The following is a 24,145-nucleotide window of genomic DNA, read 5'->3' as shown; positions in this document are numbered from 1 at the left end:
TCCACACGCATCAAGGATGCCCGGGGTTTGAACTGCGGACCTCGCATGTGGTAGACGGACGCCTTATCCACTGGGCCAAGTCCGCTTCCTTATTCCTTTTCATCTTCAGTATTTATAACAACCCAGAGAGTCTCCATTTTGCAAATGAGGAAACTTAGATTCAGAAAGGTAAAATAAGGTTTTTGTTGTTAAGTGGTAACTCTTCTGACTCCAAGTCTAGTGCAGTTCTGACTCCACCACTTTAGGTCAAATATGTGTCAGCTCTTTGTTTTATGGGGCCAAATTACTATAAGTATTTCCTCTGTAGGCATCATCATTTAAAAGATTTTAGAGGGAAGCAGATTTATCCCAATGGATAGGGCGTCCACCTACCACATGGGAAGTCCAGGGTTCAAACCCAGGGCCTCCTGACCCATATGATGAGCTGGCCCATGTGCAGTGCTCATGCATGCAAGTAGTGCTGTGTCACGCAGGGGTGTCCCCTGCATAGGGGAGCTCCACGCACAAGGAGAGCCTCCCAGTGGGAAAAAAGTGCACAGCCTACGCAGGAAAGGCACCGCATACACGGAGAGCTGATGCAGCAAGATGACACAACAAAACAAGACACAGATTCCGGGTGCCGCTGACAAGAATACAGGCAGACACGAAGAACACACAGCAAATGGATGCAGAAGGCAGATAACTGGGGGGTAGAAGGGGGAAGGAGAGATAAATAAATAAATCTTTAAAAAAAAAGATTCTAGAAGACAAACTGCTTGTTGATAGCTTCCTATGGAACTGGCTCACAGGGGTTTGACTTCATTTCTACGACTCTGTTCATATTAAATGCAAATTTTTGAAAAATCAAAGTATAACTTTCAAAAATAAAATGCACATGTTTAAAGTATATCAGCCAATGTATACACACCTTCTCACCACTACCCTCAAGAAACAGAGTAATTTGAAAGGTTCCTTTTTGCCCCTTCCCAGTTGATTTCCCCTCAACTCCAGCTTTTTGTCGTTATAGATTACACACCAATACTTTTTGGATAGAACAGGCCTTCTTAAGGAGTCCATGAGCTTGAACTGAAATTCGAAAAAACATTATTCTTGGGAAGTGGATGTAGCTCAAGTGATAGGGCCTCCACCTACCATATGAGTGGGCCTGGATTTGATCCCTGGGGCCTCCTGGTGAAAAAGAAGAGAGAACATGCCTGCATGGCAAGCCAGTACCCATGTGGCAAGCTGAGTGCCTGCGTGGTGAGCCAAGTGCCCGTGCAGTGAGCTGAGAGGCAAGCCAGTGCCTACATGGCAAGCTGAGTGCTCATGCGGAGAGCCAGTGCCCACGTAAGAGAGTCATGCAGCAAGATGATGATGCAACCAAAGAGAGACAAAGGGGAGAGTCAAGGTGAAGCACAGCAGACACCAGAAACTGAGGTGGCACAATAGGGAACCTCTCTCCATATTTGAGGTCCGCAGGATTGAATCCCGGTGAATCCTAGAGGAGAAAGTCGAGAAGACAAAAAGGAAAAGAAATAGATATAGAAGATCACACAGCGAATGGACACAGGCAGCAAAAAAAATGGGGAGCAGGAGGGGAAAAACAAACTTCTTGTGGGGACATGTTAGTGAAGGTGTGATCTATTTATTAAGTAATATACAGTATAACGTGGACTTAGTAAGGGGTCTGTGGTTTTTTACTGATTGGCAAAGGGGTCCATGGAACAAAAAAAGGTTAAGAACCCATGGGATAGAGTGATGAATTATATATTTTTTAAAATTTTCATATTGATACATAGACCTTGACCTAAAGATTCTCTTTTTCTTCTCTATAGTTGTTTGGAGAAACCACATTGGTTAAATCAAGGCATATTGTTATGGAATTGAAAGAAAAAGCTGTTATGTTTATCAGGGGAAATGCTACAACTCTGTTGCACAAAGTAAGTATTTGTTTTGTATAATTTTTTTTTTTCCTTTTACCTGTCAACAGTGCATATGATTCATTACAGTATTCTATTATTCAAGAACTTCAAGAACCTGTTTTTTGTTAAGTTTTTAAAAAATATTAATTTTTTTAGACAGTACAGGGATTGAGCTGAGGACCTTGTACATGGGAAGCAAGCTCTCAGACTACTGAGCTATACCTGCTCCCCTCTAAGAACCTGTTTTATAGCTAATCGTTGTTGCTGTTTTTCATTGTGGTAATTGAGATTCTATTGGTCAGCTTATAAAATGGTAGTCTACCATTTCTACTGCTATCCCTTGATTTTATAGTTATTTTATGAATTAAAGCTTTGTGATTGTACTAGTTGTAATTTATTTCTATGCCAGGATTTCCATTCCAAAAGTGTCTACTTTTTCCCATTAACTCATATTTTTTACAAAATTCTTATGGGCTCTTGGTCAAAAATTATTATACTGGACATTTAAGTGTCCAGTCATCAGATCCCTTTTATTTTTAACTTTTTATGTGGAAATAACTAAAGTTTCAGGAAATTTGTAATAAGACAAAGAACTCGATATATCCTTTATCTAGGTTCATCTGTTGCTTTATTATTAGTGTCATATGTATTCTTTCTTTCTCTCTTTATAAGGTTTCATATTTTATATTTTCATTTTCACTTAAAAGTAATATATATATACGTTGTGGCTCTTTACCCCTAAGTACTTCAGTGTTGTTTCCCAGGAATAAGAATATTCTCTTACATAACCACAGCACAGTTATCATTGTGTTTAATAATGATACAGTACTTTTTTTTAGGAGGTACAAAGGTCTTCAAACACTGAGCTATACCCTCTCCACTGATATAATACTTATATTAATTTGCTGTCTATATCCAATTTTGTGTATTGACCCAATAATGTCTTGTATAGCATTTTTTTCAATTTCAGTGCAAGATTGAGTCTAGGATTATGTATTATAGGGGTCAGCAAACTATAGGCAGCAAGGCTGGCTGCCTAATTTTGTAAATAAAGTTTTCTTTGAATACAGCCCCATCCATTAATTTATGTATTCTGTATGGCTGCTCTCCCACTACAAGGGCAGACATTTTTAGTTGCATCAGACACTATATGGCCTGCAACCCTAAAGTATTTACTATTTAACTGTTTAAGAAAAAATATGCCAACCCTTGGTGTATTACATTTAGTAATCATCTGTTTAGTCTCCTTTAATTTGTAATAATTGCTGTGCAGGTTGCAAACTGATGTCAGCGCCTGGCAGTAGCTTTGTGCATTTCTCTTTGCAGTTTTCTGGATCCTGGGTCTTTTCCCCTGTGCTTTCAAGGAAAATCTTTTTTTTTTTTTCAAAAATTTTATTCTGGTAACATATATACAACCTAACATTTCCCCTTCTTTTTTTTTTTTTTTTTTTAATTTTTTTATTTTTTATTGACTTTGTAATAATATTACATTAAAAATATATATGTGAGGTCCCATTCAACCCCACCCCCCCACCCCCCTCAAGGAAAATCTTTAATACTTCATATGTTTTCTAGAATTTTCTACCATTTTTCATTTTATATTATTAGATAAGATAAGATATTATCTTATCTAGAGGATAAGAACTTTGACTGAAATGCCACATTTTGTCTGCTGATGCCCACTCACAAGTGAGATGAAAATTTCCTTAATCATGAGTCTTGTGTCACAAATGAACCTTACATTCTAAAATAAACAAGAATATAAACCAATAAATAATATCTTAGTTGCTGGGGGAAAAAAATAAAGAGGATAAGGAGATATAGAAAGTGATTCAGATGGGAAGCTATTTTAGATAAAGACGTTGAAGAAGGCATCTCTGAAGAGGTGGCATTTGACCTAATGCCTAAATGACTTACAGGAATGATGATGTGAAGATCTGGGGAAAGGGCATTCTAGAAGGAGGGAACAGCCAGTGCAGGGTCCCTGAGGCAGAAGTATACTTGTCAGGAAGGCCAGTGTGGCTGGAGTATGTTGAGTGAGAAGGAGAGTGGTGACAGAGAAGAATCAGAGAGGTAGGCTAGGGCCTCGTGGGCCAATGTCACTTTTTCCAAAATGTGATGAGAAGCCGTTGGTGGATTTTCAGCAGAGAAGTAATTTAATCTGATTTACATTTTTAAAAGATCATTCTGGTAACTGGAAAAATGGACCATAGAGGTGCGGGAGTGAAAGCAGGGAGACAAATTGGGAGGTGACAACAGATATTGAAGTAAGGGATGGTGATGGTTAGATTTGAGTGTTAACAGAGAGGGATGTACAAATGGGTTGGATAGGGTTTTTTTTTTTCCTTTCACTTTTTACTTTGAAATAATTTAAAACTTAGGGGACAGCTGTGAAAATAATACAGACCCCCATACAGAGGACTCCAACATACCTCCCCACTCACAACACCCCAGACACCCAGATCCACCAGATGGTAAATAGATGTATCTATCTACCATCTGTTTGTCTGTCTATCTATATTTTCTGAACATTTGAGAGCAGGTTGCACACATCATAATCCTTCCAAATACATTTCTTATGAATAAAGGTATTTACTTATATAATCACCTTAAGTGCAGTTACCAAAATCCCAGAAATTTAACATTGGTATAAAGCTTACATTCTATATTCTAATTGTTTCTAATGTCCTTTTGAACCTTTTCTTCTCCATTCTTATATCCCATCAAGTATCATGTATTGCATTTAAATGTCATCTCTTTAGTTGTTTTTTAAAATGTGGAAACATAAATATAAATCTTCTCATCCCAACCCCTCCCAAAAACACCTTTCAGTGGAATTAATCACATTCACAACATTGCCATACCCTACTACCACCTAATAGTAAAATTTAGCCTTTGCCCCAAATAAAAACCCTAATGTCTATTTTGCAATAATTCCTCTTTGTTGTTGTCTCGCCTACCCCCCCTTAACCTGTACTCTACTGTCTCTATGAGCTTGGATATTCTTATACTTTCTTTTGGTTACCATGGGGCTTAAACATAACACCCTAAGTCTGTAACAATCTCATTTGCAATTATAACAACTTAATTTCAATAGCAAACTTGAATACCATATCAGTCTTCCAAAGGGTGCCAATGCCAAGTACCAATAATCTGTTGGGTTTTTAAAAGGATATTTATTTGAGGTAAAAGCTTACAGTCCCAAGCTGTGGAAAGTCCAATTTAAGGTACCATAAGAAGTACTTTTTCACCAAAGTCAGCTGCCATGTGTTGAAGCAAGATGGCATTGATCTCTGCCAAGTTTCAGCTTTCCCCTCTGGGCTTCCTCTTCCTCTGAGGTTACAAGGGCCAAGCTTCTTCCCAATCTCAGTTGTAGACTGGCATAGGGCTTGTCTCTCAGGGCTTCCTTTCTCTCCTGGCATAGGGCTCATTTCTTTTCAGGACTTCTTATATCAGTCTCAGCTATTCTGGTCTCTTCCCAAGGTCCGCTGCAAACTATCAGGCTAAAGGCTCATCTCTCCCTAGGCCCCAGGATCAAAAATGACAGAGCTCTCTCTCTCTTCCTATGTGTCTTTGTCAGTCAGTCTTTCTCTGTTTCCTTTTATATTAGACCCAGCAAGAGGGCAGAAACCCTGAGTTACACCTTACTGATATAGCCCAATCAAAAGCTCTAAATTGATTTTATCAAGTAATCTTAAAGGCTCCTCAACTGAATTTAATACAATCACAGGATATGACTCCTAGAGGAATAGATTAGTTTACAAACCTAATCTTTCTTGTAAATAATCTCAAACTGTCACAAATACCTTTATGTAGTTCTTTTCACAAGTGACATATTTATGCATTGATTCCAAAACCATTGATTTGTCATTATATTTTATGTGTTTGCTTTTTAGATCCTGTAAGAAGTTAAAAGTGGATTTACAAATCAAAGATACTGTAGTGCTGATATTTATATTTACTCATTTTGTTATCTTTACTAGAGGGCTTTCTTTGTTCATGTGGCTTCAGTCAATTTTCTAGTGTATTTTCAACCTGTGGACCTCCCTCTGGCTTTTTTTTTTTTTTGTAGAGCTGGTCAAGTTAACCTCCTTAACTTTTGTTTATCTAGGAATGTTTTAATCCTTCCCCTTTTTTTTAGGAGGTTCCCGGTATTAGACCTGGCATCTCATACATGGGAAACAGATGCTCACCCACTGAGCTACACCTGCTCCTCCACCCCTTGTTTTTCAAAGCTAGACAAAGAATTCTTGGTTGCTATCAGCTCTTTAACTTCGTCTTCCCGATGCCTTCTTTTTTTTTAAGATTTTTTTTAAAATTTCTCTTCCCTTTCCTGCTCCCCACCGCCCCAGTTGTCTGCTCTCTGTGTCCATTCACTGTGTGTTCTTCTGTGTCCGCTTGTATTCTTGTCAGCGGCACCCAGAATCTGTGTCTCTTTTTGTTGTGTCATCTTGCTGCTTCAGTTCTCCATGTGTGCGGTGCCATTCCTGGGCAGGCTGCACTTTTTTCACGCTGGGTTGCTCCCCTTATGGGATGCACTCCTTGCGTGCATCAGCACTGTACATGGGTCAGGAGGCCCTGGGTTTGAACCTTGGACCTCCCATGTGGTAGGTGGATGCCCTATCCATTGGTCCAAATCCACTTCCCCCCAGTGCCTTCTTGCCTCCATGGTTTCTGGTGAGAAATTGACACTTAATCTTATTGAGACTCCCTTGTATTGCTCCTGTCTTGTAGCTCTTAGAATTCCCTCTTTATCTTTGGCCTTTGACAGTTTGATTGTAATATGGCCCAGTGTGGGTCTATTTGGGTATTTGGGTTTATCCTGCTTGGAGTTGATTTTGGGGTATACCAAAGCAATAAGTCAAGGGAAGACTGAATTGCCATTGAGTTTGGCCATGGAGGTCATTCATGACCTTTGCAAGAACAGTTTCAGTGCAGTGGTGGAAGTAAAAGCCTATTTGAACTGGACCCAAGAAAGCATTGCAAGAGAAGAATCTTTTAACCGTAGTTTGCTTTAAAGGGGACCAAAAAACAGGGTATAATGGGACAGCAACGATTTTTTTTAAGATGGGAGCTATTATAGTATAGAGCCACCAGAGAAGTGGAAGAATTAATGATAATGGGACAGGGGAACTTTTGCAGGAGCAACGTGTGGAGGGATTGGCCTTAAGTGGTCAGGGACAGTTGAGGAGGTGTTTTGCTTTGTTCTTATTTCTAGATTTCTTTCCAATGAATTTTTAGGAGAGAACATAGAGAATCTGAATCTGTATAAAATTCAGAGGCAAAAATAATAATAATTCAGAGACAGGTAGACTGGTAGATTTGTGGTGGGAGGACAAGTTTGCTCTCTTCTGATTGCTTATTTCTTGATGTGGTAAAAATGAGGAGGGGGAGGGGATGCTGGAGATTTGAAGAGAAGGGATGAAATAGTCATACAGAAGAAGAAAAGAAGGTAAGGGTTCTGTGCCATGTAGAATCTGTTATAGTTGCTTTCCTTAAATTTAAGGTAGTGAAAAAGGACATTAAAATTTCATAAACAACTTGGAACTATGGTACTGTAAATAAATTTCATGAAAAACTTGTTCATTTATTGTGTCTGTAATTAAATTTACTGACAAGTCTTCAGGTACTTAATTCTATTTTGATAGGGAAGAAATTGTTTCTTTTTATTCCTGCAGGTATTCAATTGTCGCCTGGTGGATCTTGACTTGGCATTTGGTTACTGTACTCTCTTACCCCAAAAAGAAGTGTTTGAAAATCTCTGGAAGCTTGTAGATAAGGCATGGCAGAATTACGATAAAATATTGGTATGACCAAAGAGAGCAAACCTTCAGTTCTTTTGTTTTCACTTTTTCTTTGTTTGTTTGTTTCCTTCTGTTCTTGAATATGATGTGTAAACGATTTAGGGGAAGAAATGAAGTTGTTTTTGCCACTAGGTCTTAAAGATTTTCCAGAAAAATGTTTAGCTCAGTCACATGATTTCTACCAGCTTTTCTTTGACTAGCGACATACTGGTGAAAAGTGTTTGCGGAAAGTAGGCACTTTTCAACCCAGCAAATTACTGACACTGTTTCTTCCTTAAAATACATATACAGTCATAGGCGCTGGCTTCTTGTGCTCACGCTAGTGTTTGAAACCTTAGACGCAGACTCAGTTCTTTGTTGTAGGACAAGTTTAACAGGTAGAAAACTTCTCTTGGATGTTGTTTTAAATTTTGCTTTTTGTAGTACTTTTGACTGAAGGATAACTAAATTTAGCCTTTTCTTATGAAAGAACTCAGACTAAATTTATGGTATCATATGAAAAACTGAATTACCTAAATGTTTAAGAAGAAATGACAGCAAACAAAGCAATATCTAGCATTCCACACATTTATCACAAAGAAAGGTTATGACTTTATTATTGAGTATCATCTAAAAGGTGTTAGAAGAACTTACTTTACTTGCAAGTGTATTTTAATTCCATTTCATTTTTTTAAGGCCATATCTCTGGTGGGCTCTCAGCTGGCCAGTCTCTATCAGCAAGTAGAAATGGAGTTTAAGTTCTCTGAACTCAGTACTGATGCCCAGTGGGGTGTTCGTCTTGGTAAACTTGGTGTGAGTATTCTTTGTACTTACTATGAAGTTTCATCTGTACTGATTACCCAGTTGGAAATTTTAAAACAAAGATGTCATTTTCTTTTACTTCTGAGGAAAAGATGTGTATATACTGACTTTTTTTTTTTTTTTGGAGGTACCAGACCCAGGAATTGAACCCAGGACCTTGTATGAGGGAAGCCAGCACTCAACCCCTGAGCTATACCAGCTCCCTATGCTTTTTAGTTATATTAAAAGTACATATATGGTGCCTTCAAAGAATTAAGGACCTTTTGCCTCATTTCCCTTTTATATATTTAAGGAAATAACAAGAGGCCTCACACTTCTACTTAATTTTCTCATGATAGACACACCTCTCACATATACCTGGTATTGATTGGCATGTATGATATTTCAGGCCTTGCCTTTAGCCCCATACTTCTGTTTCCTGCTGCTATTATTTGATTAAAGGTAATACTGAAATGTTTGTACAGGTGTCCAAGTTTTAAGAACTCTCATGGAAAAGTAAATGTTCCTTATTTTTCACTTTGGAAAGAAAAAAACACCTCTGATATTTGTAGTACTTTTTATATATGAAACCTTTCATTTTATTTGCAAACTGTTGACTTATTGGGAATGTTACCATTGCAGAAATGGTATATGTTTTGAAACCTAATTCTTTATGCAGTAATGGGACTGATGTCTATCACTAACAACTTTATAGATGAAGAGGCAATGCTTATGGGTGGCTCATAAGGATTTTTGGATCCACAGCCAAATATGACTGAAATCTCAGAATGATGGTTGAGTTGGATAGTGTGATGAAAATGAAAATTGGAGGGGCTATAGAAAATGTTTCTTTTACTTTTCAGTTTAGTGAGTTTTTTGTTTTGCTCTTTTTATGTCTAGATTTCTTTTCAACCAGTTTTCAGGCAACATTTTCTAACAAAGAAAGACCTCATTAAAGCTCTTGTGGAGAATATAGATATGGACACAAGCCTCATTCTGGAATATTGCAGGTAATTCTTTAATGTTTTTGCTATTAGCTTAACAAACTGGTAATCCTTACAGTGAGAACAGTAATAAAAATTATTATGACGTGAGCTGTTAGAGCTCTGATTTTTTCCTTTTGCTCATCTCCAAACTGAGTAAATCCAAAGCCATATAAATTCTTTTAGTTTATCACCTTTAAAAATTTTTTTACAGTTTCAAGTTTCCCAAACTTGCCTGATTATAAGCATTACTTAGGGCAGTCAGATAAAATTACATATATCTGGGCCCTGCCCTGGCAGTTCTGATTCAACAGGTATGGGTGAGTTCCAGGAATTCTGTTCATTAACAGGAGCTCAGATTGACCCATAATCGGGAATGCTTGAGATCATTCTTCTAGGTGATTAAACTTCTCAATCAGATCAATTTAAGGAGGAAGGTAATCCTGAACTAAAAATTAGTGAAAAATGGGAAGGACTTGGCCTAATGGATACGGCGTCCGTCTACCACATGGGAGGTCCGCGGTTCAAACCCCGGGCCTCCTTGACCTGTGTGGAGCTGGCCCACACGCAGTACTGATGTACGCAAGGAGTGCTGTGCCACACAGGGGTGTCCCCCGCGTAGGGGAGCCCCACGCGCAAGGAGTGTGCCCTATAGGAAAGCCGCCCAGTGTGAAAGAAAGCGCAGCCTGCCTAAGAACAGCGCCGAACACGTGGAGAGCTGACACAACAAGATGACACAACAAAAAGAAACACAGATTCCCGGTGCTGATGATAAGGATAAAAGTAGTCACAGAAGAACACACAGCGAATGGACACAGAGAGCAGACAATTTGGGGGGGGGGGGGGAAGGGAAGACAAAATAAAAACAAATCTTAAAAAAAAAAATTAGTGAAATGTTATATTTAGGGGGAATTTTTAAAATAATTTATAAATAAATTTAAAAACTAAGACTAAATGTGCTGTTTATACTCACAGCTTACTGTGATGATTAGGAATATAAATGATTTATAATTGTCAGATGTTTCTTTTCTAATAAATACTGGTACTAATTTGCGGGCGCATTATTGTTTTCAAAGTGTTTTCACAGCCTTCATTTCATTTAATTTTTGCAAAGTTTGGAGCATGCAATGGCCAGTTTATGTATGAGAAAACATACCCATATCAGGTGACCTACTCAAGGTAAAAATTAAATGCTAAGGGCATTATAACCCCCATCCAATTTGTGACAAATTAGTAGAATCTGGCTTTTTTATTGGTAATGAGATAGTTCTATGCATTTTCTTCACCAGGAAGGCAGCTGGTCCTTTCTCCATGTGGATGGTGAGGAGTAAATGACACTGGCAATCACCATGACCTGCAAGTCAGGGGCTTTGGGCTGCTTGTAGCTCTAAGTAGCACTAGCATACACTGTACTTTGAAATCACAAAACTATACTATTCTTCAGTTTGGACTGCTGCAGTCCAGAATGAGATGTGCTCTCTCTTCTTTATTAATTTGGAGTCCTTGAGGATTTATGTATGTTATTTTATACTACTGAATGCTTTCCTGAAATTTAAATAGCTGTAATAATACCATGTTCATTTCCAAGTCATTTTCCTTACATGTCATTTGATAACTTGACACTGGCCTCTAGCAGTCCTACTGAATACATTTAGATGACCTTTGAATATCAGAGGATGGCTTTTAAATGGGTTGTATTTGAAGTTTTTCTTTATATTTCAGGTTTTCTGTATAGAAGCTTAAACTATTCCTGTTGTATTGGTAGGGCCTAAGAAGGCATTTTAGTTGTTTTATCTGTGTTAATCTGCTATCTAATTCTTTTTATTATTATTTTTTTAAGATACATAGATCACACAATGTTACATTAAAAAATATAAGAGGTTCCCATTTACCCCACTCCCCACACCCCCCACTCCTCCTACATCAACAACTTCTTTCATTAGTGGTATAATTTTAAAATCTTTATTATTTTTTCTAACTCAGAAGGTATATGTTAACATCAAAGTCCCATATAATCCCAACCCTCAGGTATAATCACTGTTGAGTTTGGCCTGTATTGTTCATGTTTTTTTCCTATGCTTATACTAATGTGCCTTTAAAAAAAAAAACTTATCAAAAACAAAACGATACTTTACATATCATTTATAGCATGTGTTGTTCACGAAACAATATGTCTTTCAATGTTAGTACATAAAGATCTTCATGTTTGTTGACTCTGTGATTTTCCTTTGTATGGATACATTTAACTAGTTCCTTATTGATGGATGGTTGAGTTTCCAATTTTTAAATATTACATGCAGTTGGTACAGTGGACATCCTTATATGTACTTTTATATCTTTTTCTACTTTGTGAAATTGCTATATCAAAGGATAAAATGTTTTTGCTTTCATAACATGTTTCCCTCCAATATTGTGCCGGTTTACATATCCACCAAGAATAATACCTGATTTTTATAAGGCAAAATTAGCTTTGATGACAGGCATATTTTCTGATTATAAGACTGGACAGGGGATTAAATTTCAGTGATGGGAGCACGTACCTAAGTGTTTTTGTGAGAACTTGACAAATGCATGCGTTTGGGGGATTTGTTTGTAATTGGACACTGCTCTTAGCACATTTCAGTTGGACTGTGATGCAGCTCTTCAGCTATTCATTGAAACGCTGCTACACAACACTAATACCAGCCAAGCCCGGGGGGACGCGACCTCGCCGTCTACAAAGCAGCAGCATTCCAGACTCCTGGCCAAAGCTGTGGAAATGGTTCCTTTACTGACTAGCACGAAAGATTTGGTCATCAGTCTCAGTGGAATACTACATAAGGTAGATGAAGAGTAAAATGAATGTGTTCAGTCATTTCAAACATCCCTTTCTTGCCTAACTAGTAGATGGCATATGATAACAAATTGGAAATGTAGGTCCTATATCTTTTATAAACTTTTAATTTTAAATAATTTTAGATTTCTATATTTTAATACAGTTAAAGGCAGCAATTCTCTTGTCTTTTTTGAAAAATGAAAATAGCTCTATTTTTCAGATTTTTGAAAAATAGCACATATTCTTTGCAAAATACCAAACTATATAGCAGGGCTTCTTAACCAGTGGTCTGTAAGCTTGAATTGAAATTCAAAAAAAACGTTATTCTTGTGGAGATGTGTTGATCCAGCTGTGGTATATTTATTAAATAATGCACAGTATAGTGTGGACTTAGTAAGGGGTCGTGGTTTTCACCTGACTGACAGAGGGGTCCGTGGAACAAAAAAGGTTAAGGACCCCTGCTATAGAGAAAGCTATAAATCAAAAAATGAAATATTGCTATAATCCTCCCCAGAGATAAAAATGTTAATAGTTTGGTGAATATCCTAGAGTAAACAAGCCATCTGTTACCTTCATTTTTCACTTAACATATGTGAGTGTCAATACATGTGCATCTATCTCACTTTTGAAAGGAACATTTTTATAATTACACTATATGGCTCAAACATACTGTACTTAACAAACCCTTTATGGATGGACATTTAAGTTGTTTATAAATTTCATTATTATAAATTGTTAAAATCTTTGTACATATTTTTTCATTTTTTTAAATGATGTACTAGGGATTGAACCTAGAACCTCGTACATGGAAAACAGATGCTAACCACTGTGCTACACCCGCTCCCCTCTTGTCTTTTTTTGTTGTTAGGAGAATTGAGAATTGGAGTTTATAGAACAAAGGGTAGCTTGGTGGGTGAACATGGAAATGAGATTATAAGGCTACAAGAAATAATTCATTTCTTTATTTTCACTGTAATGCAGCAAAATTATATAAATTTGCTCAAAATTTCTGCATACTATAGACCACCTTCCCACTTTGTTGAATGTCATTCATGTGACTCTAGTAGGCATAAAAAATGGAAAAAAGTGATGTGGGCAGAAATAATGAACAAAGGAAATACTTCTTGGCTTTTTATAAGTATAGATGCTGCCAATTAATTCTTGCATTATAGTATATGGTTAGAGATAGAATGGAATCCTTTGAGAAATTTTTGCTTGACAGCCCACGTTTTTAGCTATGCCATTTCTAAGAAAATGTCACTTTTCCTTTTCCAATTTTTCCATTACAAATGGAAGAAATGGAATTTTAATTTTAAAACCTTATTATATTATTAAATTTATAATATGTTTATTCATTCTAGGATTTTAGTACCCTAAGAGTATCTTTTCTTTATTAAAACAATACTGCCCTGTGCAGCTTTTTTTTTTTCCTTCGGGAGGTACTGGGGATCACCTGGAATCTCGTACATGGGAAGCAGGCTCTCAACCACTCAAGCTGCATTGGCTTCCCAGCTTTTTTAAAAAATATGCTTTCAGGCATTCTTAAGCATGCATGTTTATCCTGATACAGCTAATTTTGTAGGTCAGATATTTTAGTTCACTTTAAAAGGAAATATTAATCTAATTTAATATTGTAGTGCATTGAGATTTTATATATGTAATCTGTACTAATGACTATAACTAAATAAAACCATCTACAAGTATGAAAATGTCTTAAATTTTTATATATTTTTGTTTTTACACAGTTGGATCCCTATGACTATGAAATGATTGAAGTTGTCCTGAAAGTTATAGAAAGAGCCGATGAAAAAATAACCAATATTAATATTAATCAGGTATAACAAATCTAGCAAAGATTTTTAAAAATCATCTTTATGCTTTTATTTGAATTATAAACAAAAATGACAGTTAGCCAGGGTCTTTCTAGACTCTCCTTTGAACTCTATTTAAATGCTCCACGTTATTCCAGATCCCTTTTCTTTAAAAGGAATGCAGAAGTAAAAAGAGTTTTCATGCCATTCATTGTCTATCTTACCTGGTAATCCTGTTTATGCTGTATCAATGTGAGTTATACCTACTGTCCGAAAGTATGAAGTCATTAGAAGACCAATTCACAGAAATTAAGGAAAAATTATTTGTCATCTGGCAAAAAAAGAAATAGGTGGGGAGTTGAGTTGGATTCAACTTCTAATGTTAATGTTAATGGGTAGGTCAGTTCTATCTCAGTACTTTTAGTAACTTCATAGTCTTTTCTGAATTTTGGTCGTAGTAGCTTTTATCTTTTTATTTAAAAATTGCATTTTAAAAATGAAAAAAAAATGGGTTGAGTCAAAAGATTAGACAAGCCCCCAAAATATAAAACATAAACCAAAGAGAAGTAAGGAATATTTTAAATCTTCTATATATTTAAAATGAAATACTCAAATAGTTTGAGCATAAGAACTTTCAAACTTTATTTTTAAAAGACATCTCACCAACAACAGGATGCAATAGATTGCTCCTAGTATGGTTTCTTTAATGGTCACATAAGTTATTTTGAAAGAATAACATTAAAGGGAAAATCAGAAAAGGTTTTGACCATCTTTATGGAAATGAGACTGTCTAAGGAATGGAAACCTATGATAGTGCAGAGCTGGAAAATTTTCAAAGAGTTATATTATGGGTTAATCTCACAGAAAAATGTTTTTTATTTTAATATAGGCATTGAGTCTTCTGAAACATTTGAAGTCATACAGAAGAATTTCTCCTCCAGTGGACCTAGAGTATCAGTATATGTTGGAGCATGTAATAACTTTGCCATCTGCTGCCCAAACGAGACTGCCTTTTCACTTAATATTCTTTGGCACAGCTCAGAACTTCTGGAAAATTATCTGTATGTTTATTAACTTTATGTACTTTAGTAAATAGTCAGCATTTTTTCTTTAAGCAAATCATACTCTCCTGTTTCCTTTGTAGCTACAGAACTCAGTGAAGAATCCTTCTCAACATTACTCTTAATTTCTAAATTAATGAAGGTAATATGTTAAAAGTTTGTAAGGTGTATCTTTATCCTATTATTAATTCTGACCCTATTTAGAAGCATTTTATGCTGCTTTCATGTCTAACCTGTAATGGTGAAATATAAATCAGCTTTAACATTTCTTTTCTTTTGAAGTTTTCTTTGGACACTCTGTATGTGTCTACAGCCAAACATGTTTTTGAAAAAAAACTGAAGCCAAAGCTACTGAAATTAACACAAGCTAAATCTTCAACTCTGATTAGTAAGGAAATAACTAAGATCACTCAAACCATCGAATCCTACTTGTTATCTATAGTTAACCCCGAATGGGCTGTAGCTATTGCCATCAGTCTTGCCCAGGATATTCCAGAAGGTATGGATTCTTCCTCTAATTGAACTTAAAATGGTTTTCTGTTTTGTTTTGCTTTTTGAAATTGTAAAAACATGTACTCTTTCCTATCTTTAAGGAGAAACAGTACAATTCTTTAAAAATATATTTGCCCTCTTTGTTTACTTGACTTTGCTGAAGGTTTCAAAGCCTCAAGTGAAGTGAGCAAGTCTCATTGCTGTTTGGTCAGGGAGCAGTGTACAGGCCCTCTTGAACACTTGGGTAGAAATACAAATTAATGCATATTATCCAGTATCCAATCATTGCAATTTTAATAATGAGTCCTTAGATAATCTCACATAAATAAGTACACAAACATAGGCATTTACTGGCCTATTTTTGGTTTTAACAAAAAAAAGTTGAAAACAACTGTTGAAAAATATGTTCATTAGTCAGAAACTGGTTTTAAGAAATAGGGCATATTCAAAATGTGGAATAACCATTAGCTGATTTGGAAAGATATTGAAGATATCTATTAAGTGGGAGCAATAAGTTATACACCGTATATATAGGATCCCATTTGGGTTAAAGTGCACACACATGTTGTGTACATACATGCATACACACAGTAAAACTCTAGGAAGGAAAATATAAATCTAGGAAATAGGAATGAAGGCTGAGGAGGGGGCTACTATGGTAGACTTTTACTTTCTATTTTACATCCTTCTGTACTATTTAAATTATTTTTTACTATGTGCATGCATTTTAATTATTTTTTTAATCTTGCTAATTAGGTTAACTTGACTAAAATACATTATCTTGAAAGGATTAAGATTTGCTTCTAAATCTTTTATTTATTTATTTTTTAGGTTCCTTCAAGATGTCTAGTTTGAAATTCTGCCTTTATTTAGCTGAGAGATGGCTAGAGAATATTCCACCTCAGGTGTGTGTGAATTATTAGATTGAGGGCTCCTCTTTCTGGCTTTTAATTAAAATTCTACTTTCTTAACTTACTTTCTCATCCTACCCTGGTGATAGGCCTGACACAGAGAGAGAAGACTGAGCTTTGTGAAGATGCTTAGGGATATAACTAAGAGGCAGGGAGGCACTTTGGTTGATAAAGATGGACTCATCCTCAACTAAGATTTGAAAAATGAGGTTTTCTTTCTGCTTGGAATGTTTTTTAAAAGGATGAAACACGTGAAAAAGCTGAGGCTTTGTTGAAGAAACTTCATATCCAATACCGGCGGTCAGGCACAGAAGCCGTACTGATAGCCCACAAATTGAACACAGAAGAATATTTAAGAGTGATAGGAAAACCAGCGCATCTTATTGTCAGTCTGTATGAACATCCCAGCATTAATCAAAGAAGTCAGAATTCATCTGGCAAAGATTATCCCGGTGAGGAAAAGCTCTTTTTCTTTTGTCTAATGGGAAATATCATTTTGACTCCTAGATATCTTATATTGAACACTTCAGTTCTTTTTTTAATTCCTTATCTTGACTCTCTTAGATATTCACACAGCAGCTAAAGAAATAGCTGAAGTCAATGAAATTAATTTGGAAAAAGTCTGGGACATGTTGTTAGAAAAATGGCTGTGCCCTACAACAAAACATGGTGAAGTAAGTTCTCCCTGCCTAAGATCAGATTGAAACTGTGTGTTGATAACCTTTTCTCAAGGGTCAAATATTTGTCCTTCAATGATGCAGCCTTTTATTTAGGATCACAGAATCTTAAAAGAAGGAACCGTTGTTCATTTTAATACCTTCTGTTATCCAGTGAATTTTAGTGAGGTTGTTTACTTTTTTCTTTTTGTTTAAATGTTGCTTTGCAGCTATTTTACATTTCCATTAATTCCAGATGTATTCTTCTTTTTTTTTTTTTAAAGATTTATTTATTTTATTTATTTAATTCCCCCCCCTCCCCCGGTTGTCTGTTCTCTGTCTATTTGCTGCGTATTGTTTCTTTGTCCGCTTCTGTTGTCGTCAGCCGCACGGGAAGTGTGGGCAGCGCCATTCCTGGGCAGGCTGCACTTTCTTTCGCGCTGGGCGGCTCTCCTTACGGGGTGCACTCCTTGCGCGTGGGGCTCCCCTACGCGGGGGACACCCCTGCGTGGCGCGGCACTCCTTGCACGCATCAGCACTGTGCATGGGCCAGCTCCACACGGGTCAAGGAGGCCCGGGGTTTGAACCGCGGACCTCCCATGTGGTAGACGGATGCCCTAACCACTGGGCCAAGTCCGTTTCCCCTCCAGATGTATTCTTGTATAAAAGAAGTGACCTGTTCTTAGACTCAGATTTATGTGATTGACTTTTTATTTTGGAATAATATTAAGCTTAGAGAAAAGTTGCAAAGATTGTATAAATGAACTCCTATGTACCTTCACCCAGATTCACCAGTGTTATTTCCTTTATCATTCTAATATGTATATTCATTGTACTTTTTCTGAACCATTTGACAGTAAATTGCATGCATCATGCCCCTTTACTCCTTAATATATATAATTTAAAGATCTTTGTCTCTTTTGTTTACATTTTAAAATTATTTATTTATTTGTTTGTTTATCAGGAGGTACTGGGGAATGAGCCTGGAACCTCATACATGTGAGGCAGGTGCTCAACCACTAAGCTACATCCACTCCGCTACTCCTTAATATTTAAGTGTTTATTTCTTAAGAACAAGGATTTTCTCTTACTTAAACCACAGAAAATGAGTAAAATCAAGAAATTTAATACTGGTAACAATATTACTAGTGTTTACAGTTTAACCAATTACAGCCTAACCAATTGCCCCAGTAATGTTGTTTATGGTAATTTTTTTCCACCTGCATCCAGGATCTAGCCCAGGATTATGAATTGCATTTATTTGGCAAGCCTTTAATGTCTTTTTTAAAGAATTGCTTTTTATTACTTTCTCTTCCCTTGCCCCCCGCCCAGTAGTCTTCTCTCTGTGTCCATTCAGTGTGTGTTCCTCTGTGTCTGCTTGTATTCTTGTCAGCGGCACCGAGAATCTGTGTGTCTTTTTGTTGTGTCATCTTGCTGCATCAGCTCTCTGTGTGTGCATCACCACTCCTGGGCAGGCTGCACTTTTTTAGCACAGGGTGCTATGGGCCTCACTCTTTGCACATGGGGTTCCCCTACACGGGGGACACCCCTGCGTGGCGCGGCACTTCTTGTGCACATCAGCACTGCGCGTGGACTAAACACCACATGCATCAGGAGGCCCTGGGTTTGAACCCTGGACTTCCCATATGGTAGGCGGATGCTCTTTTCAGTTGAGCCAAATCCACTTCCCCCTTTAATCTCTTAAAATCTAGAAGAGATTTCTTGGCTTTTCCTTGTCTTTCATGGCACCTCCATTTCAAAGAGTACACCAGTTAATTTTAAAAACTGCCTTTTGATTTGGGTTTTCTAGTGTTTCTTCATAAGATTCAAATTATGCATTTTTGACTAGAATATTACAATACTGAGTCTTTCTCAGGATATGAGTATTGGAGGCCCATGGTGTCCATTTACCCCTGATAGGCAATGTTAATTTAAATAACTTGGTTAGGGTGTTGTCTGTTTCTCTACAATGTAGTTATTATTTTTCCTTTTCTAATTAATAGGGGAGATATTTTGAAATGATATACCTATCCTATTCCTGTTCGAACTCCCCTCCCACCCCAATTTAGCATCTATTAACGATTCTTATTTGACTCTGTTTTAACTATGAAGGGACACTGATGTTTTTAAAAGGCATAGGCTGAAAAAAAAAAGAAAAAAAGGCATAGGCCAGTTGGTTTATAAAATGTCTCCTTTTGGGTTTGCCAGTATTTCCTGTGATCAGATTCAGATTTTTAATTTTGGCAAGAATACTATATAGGTGATGTGTTCTTTTCAATATATCACACCAAGAGGCACATAATGTGATTTTTTTTAACATCTAAAACTCATGATAGGATTCAGCAATCCATATCCTAAATATTCTGCACCTTTTCTTTTGAATTTTCAGGCAGAACTTAATAGCTAGATTATATAATTTCTATATTCACCTAGACAGATACCCTTGAAAAAAATCTGTTTTTAAAGAAATAGTATGACTAACATTATTTTAAGTTGTTAATTAGTAGTTCTTATGTCATTTGGCATGCCATTCAACAAGTATTTTTAAAGTATTTTACCAAGAGCAGGGGAATAGAAGCATATTTAGGCCACACGTACAGAATATGTGTTGACCCTTGGAAACCAGCCTTTGTAAAGGTTTTAACATACACATAAATTTGAAGTCTGGTGGCGGACTTGGCCCAGTGGTTAGGGCGTCTGCCTACCACATGGGAGGTCCGCAGTTCAAACCCCGGGCCAACTTGACCTGTGTGGAGCTGGCCCACGCCCAGTGCTGATGCGCACAAGGAGTGCCGTGCCACGCAGTGGTGTCCCCCATGTAGGGGAGCCCCACGCGCAAGGAGTGCACCCTGTAAGGAGAGCCACCCAGCGTGAAAGAAAGTGCAGCCTGCCCAGGAATGGCACCGCGTACATGGAGAGCTGACACAGCAAAATGACACAACAAAAAGAAACACAGATTCCCGTGCCGCTGACAACAACAGAAGCGGACAAAGAAGACACAGCAAATAGACACAGAGAACAGACAACTGGGTTGGGGGTGGGGGAGGGGAGATAAATAAATAAGTAAATTTTTAAAATCTAAAAAAATTTGAAGTACTATAGTCAGGAGCTGAGTTTATTACATAGCACTTAGCACAGTGCTTTGTAAGTCTCAATAAATATGTATTGAATTAATGAGTGACTCATTTATAATTCATGGTATCTTTTTCCTTTAAAAATTATTTAACAAATGTAAGCTCCATGAGGACAGGGATATTTGTTTTGGTTACTCAGATATCCCATGTGCCTTGAATTGAGCACATGAGTAAGTGCTCAATAAATATTTGTTGAGTGAATGAATGTTAGTAATCCATGTCTTAAGCAAAGAATCTTTTCATAATATAATTAATTACATTGTTATTTCTTCTGTATAAATATAATTTTAAAATAATGTTTTTTTCATCTAATAGAATTTCATCACCTTGTAAATCAGTTTTTATCTTTTTTTTTTTTCACTTTTCAAAGAAACCTTCAGAATTATTTGAACTGCAAGAAGATGAAGCTCTACGAAGGTACTCCTTTTCCTTTACTTACATTCGCCTATGTATCTTTATGCCCAGTAGGAATCTTATCAATAAATTTGTCAGTTGATCTTTAAAAAACCTTCTTGCTATAAGCTGGGTCAGGCTCTCTGAGAAGAATTCGCCAGTGGGAAAAATAACCAAGAGCCAGAATTTCTGAATCCTCCTACTGATGTTGAGGGCTCCTAGGGCACATTTAGCAGAGAGGACACCTCAGGCAAAGGAAAAATGCTTTTATTAGGTAGGACTTTGGGCTCAGGCCCCTGTATGATTTCTCACCATGGTGAACTGGGATGGTTGAGGATTCCTCCTGCCCTTCTAAGACTATGATGATTGGTCATGGCTTCCTCTGTTGAGAAGCCTCTATCTGGGGCCAAATCAGAAAGAATGTGGTAATTCTTTAATGATGCTTGGCATAGGCACAGGAGAGGGTGTGGTGGTATGCATGCCAGCTTTTTGCCATTCCTGGCCTAGACCGAAAGTAGGTCAAGTGGCCTGTGAGGCCCTACACCCTCGCTTGGTCCTGGAGATCTGATCGTGAGAAAAGGCGTGGAAAAATGCACTTTCTCCTGGTTTAAAGCAGAGCTGGCCTAGCCACTCACTCCATGCCCTGCTTTCCCCTGTACCCCCGTGTGGTCCTTGCTTAATCTTTTAATTACCTTATGAGGTAATTCCTGGAGTATCTAACCATAGTAACCCATAGAAAGTTTTAGACACATTTCAAAAGGAAATAAAAGATCCCAAGAATGAAATCCCAAAAGGGAGCTTCATGCAAAAGTTTGTAATTTCCGGCCTTTTCTCCCTGAAAGCTTCACTAATCCTCCCAGGATACCTGATCCATTTTGTACTTCTCTGGGAGGGGCCAGCCAGTCCTGAGTCTAGAAGTTGAAATGTGTTGAAATATGTCACTAACAATGTGCTCCTGTGTACTAAAACACAGCTTTTCCCATGTGCAGTGTTTCAATGTATTTTATAGCTGTGGTTTGCATTAATTTCCTGAATTGGGAGAATTTTAAATAGAGATGGACTAGCCGTTTTATAGACTAGAAGACTGAGGCCCAGCATTTATTGTATTTACTGTCTTTAGCTATGAGGGAACTCCAGAAAAGATTAAGCATCCTTTAAAGGAGAAAGTAAAAATATCATTGACCCTTAATCTTTCAGGCCTACATTTGGGATGTCTGGTGAATTTTTCTATGGACAATAAAATAGGTCTATTGTTTTACTAATCTATCAATAAATTAAATGTAAATGTAATTAAAATTTTTTTCCAGAGTCCTATATCTCCTTCTTTCTCGTCCAATTGATTACAGTTCAAGGATGCTGTTTGTCTTTGCAACATCAGCTACATCTGTAAGTTCTAGAGATATAGTCAAAACTCATTTGCATCTCGTTTTTTCCTGTGTATTTGCTATGCTTGATTTCATTAACAGATGGTAAAGATAGGATAATGCTCACTTACGTGCTTATTCAAAGTATATCTTAAACTTTATAAAAAAAGGATTATAATGTGCCCTGCTCCATTTAATGCTAGCCTCTGTAACATCCTGCTTTGCAAACTGAATCACCTGCCTAGCACAGCCCCCACATGTTATCTGCAGTCACAGTTACTAACTTCCTGATCAGTCAGCATTTTTAATACCAGGGTGCCTGGCCACGAGAAAAGTCTCAACCGTGATCTCAAGGCCCAGTGTAATCTGGCTTCATTCTCTAGGCCTAGGATTAAACTGCAGCTAGACCAAACTTCCCATTTCTCCTAAAAGCAACACAACCTATCTGGCCTTCAGGCTTGTGCATGTATTATTTGCATTTCCTAGAATCCTCATCTCCCTTATTCCCTCCCTTTTCCTCCCAGGTAATTAACAATTACCCTTCTTTTTGTTCTTGATCTCAACTTGGAAGCTTTCAGTCTTTCACAGTTGAGTACTGTGCTAGTTATAGGTTTTTCAGATATGTACTTTACCATATTGGGAAAGATTTCTTCTTGAAAAGAATGCATAGCCTGCTGTTTTAGGATATAATGCTCTATAAGTGTCTGTTAGGTCTAGCTCATTTATCGTATTATTCAGGTTCTCTGTTTCTTTTCTTTTTTTAAAGATTTATTTCTTTCTCTCCCCCCCCCCCTCCCCCGGCCCAGTTGTCTGCTCTCTATGTCCCTTCACTGTGTGTTCTTCTGTGTCCACTTGTATTCTCATCAGGCAGCACCAGGGAGCTGTGTCTCTTTTTTGTTGCGTCATCTTGCTGCATGAGCTCTCTGTGTGTGTGGCACTACTCCTCGGCGGGCTGTGGTTCCGCGTGGGGCAGCTCTCCTTGAGCAGGGGCCACTCCTTGTGTGGGAGGCACCCTTACACAGGGACATCCCTGCATGGGTTGGCACTCCTTGCATGCAGCAGCACTGTGCCAGGTCACCACACAAGCCAGGAGGCCTTGGGTATCAAACCCTTGGACATTCTATATGGTAGGCGGACGCTCTGTCTGTTGAGCCACATCTGCTTCCCTCTGTTTCTTAATTTATCCTCTGTCCAGATGTTCTATTCAATGCTGAGAGTGATACATTGACGTCTCCCAACTATCATTGTAGAGACATCTATTTCTGCCTTCAGTTTTGTGTGTGTGTTTCTCATGTATCTTGGGACACCCAAGTTAGGTGCATAGTATTATAGTTATTTCTTCTTGGTGAATTGCCCCTTTTATTAATATGTAATGACGTTCCTCATCCCTTATAACAGTTTTGGTGTTTTTTTTAAGATTTATTTATTTATTTCCCCCACCTCCGCTTTGTTTTTTGTGCTCATTATCTGCTTTCTATGTCCATTCGCTGAATGTTCCTCTGTGTCTGCTTGTCTTCTCTTTAGGCAGCACTGGGAACTGATCCTATCATCTTTCAGAGTGGGAGAGAGATACTCAGTCTCTTGCACCACCTTAGCTCCCTGGTCTGCTGCATCTCTTATTGTGTCTCCTCTGTGTCTCTTTCTGTTGCATCATCTTGCTGCACCAGCTTTCTGCATGGACCAACACTCTGTGTGGACCAGCTTGCCTTCACCAGGAGGTCCCAGAAATTGAACCCTGGACTTCCTATATGGTAGAGAGGAGCCCAATTGCCTGAAAAAATCCACTTCCCCAGTTTTGCATTTAAAATCTTAATTTGTCCAATATTAGTATCACTACACTACGTTTTTTTTGGTTTCTCTTTGCACAGAATATGTTTTTCCAACCTTTCACTTTCAGTCTAGTTGTGTCCTTACATCTGAGCTGAGTCTCTTGTAGACAGCATATAGATGGCAAATATTTTTTTATCCATTCTATTAGTCTTTTTCTTTGGGAGTTCAAGCCATTATCATTCAATGCTATTATAAAGACATTACTTACTT

At 37.5% G+C, this 24,145-nt stretch overlaps 1 protein-coding gene across 4 annotated transcripts in view; it reads left to right on the top strand.

Moving 5' to 3' along the window:
• KNTC1 (kinetochore associated 1) overlaps positions 1–24,145 on the top strand; it is a 93,861-nt gene that overhangs the window by 50,729 nt on the left and 18,987 nt on the right. For all 4 annotated transcript variants that reach the window (XR_011646486.1, XM_058281316.2, XM_004455963.5 and 1 more), the window contains exons 40-53: positions 1,815–1,919; positions 7,580–7,708; positions 8,381–8,497; positions 9,386–9,495; positions 12,082–12,289; positions 14,029–14,118; positions 14,984–15,155; positions 15,239–15,297; positions 15,438–15,654; positions 16,479–16,552; positions 16,800–17,010; positions 17,123–17,232; positions 20,719–20,765; positions 22,049–22,127. Coding sequence is in view for 3 of the 4 variants with exons in the window: in XM_058281316.2 (XP_058137299.1) it covers positions 1,815–1,919; positions 7,580–7,708; positions 8,381–8,497; positions 9,386–9,495; positions 12,082–12,289; positions 14,029–14,118; positions 14,984–15,155; positions 15,239–15,297; positions 15,438–15,654; positions 16,479–16,552; positions 16,800–17,010; positions 17,123–17,232; positions 20,719–20,765; positions 22,049–22,127 (1,728 nt within the window). In the remaining variant the exon portion in view is untranslated. The remainder of the gene's footprint in view (positions 1–1,814; positions 1,920–7,579; positions 7,709–8,380; positions 8,498–9,385; positions 9,496–12,081; positions 12,290–14,028; positions 14,119–14,983; positions 15,156–15,238; positions 15,298–15,437; positions 15,655–16,478; positions 16,553–16,799; positions 17,011–17,122; positions 17,233–20,718; positions 20,766–22,048; positions 22,128–24,145) is intronic.

This window comes from Dasypus novemcinctus, chromosome 19, assembly GCF_030445035.2.
Source record: "Dasypus novemcinctus isolate mDasNov1 chromosome 19, mDasNov1.1.hap2, whole genome shotgun sequence".
In the NCBI taxonomy this organism is placed as follows: domain Eukaryota; kingdom Metazoa; phylum Chordata; class Mammalia; order Cingulata; family Dasypodidae; genus Dasypus; species Dasypus novemcinctus.
This window is presented reverse-complemented; position numbering and strand designations above follow the sequence as displayed.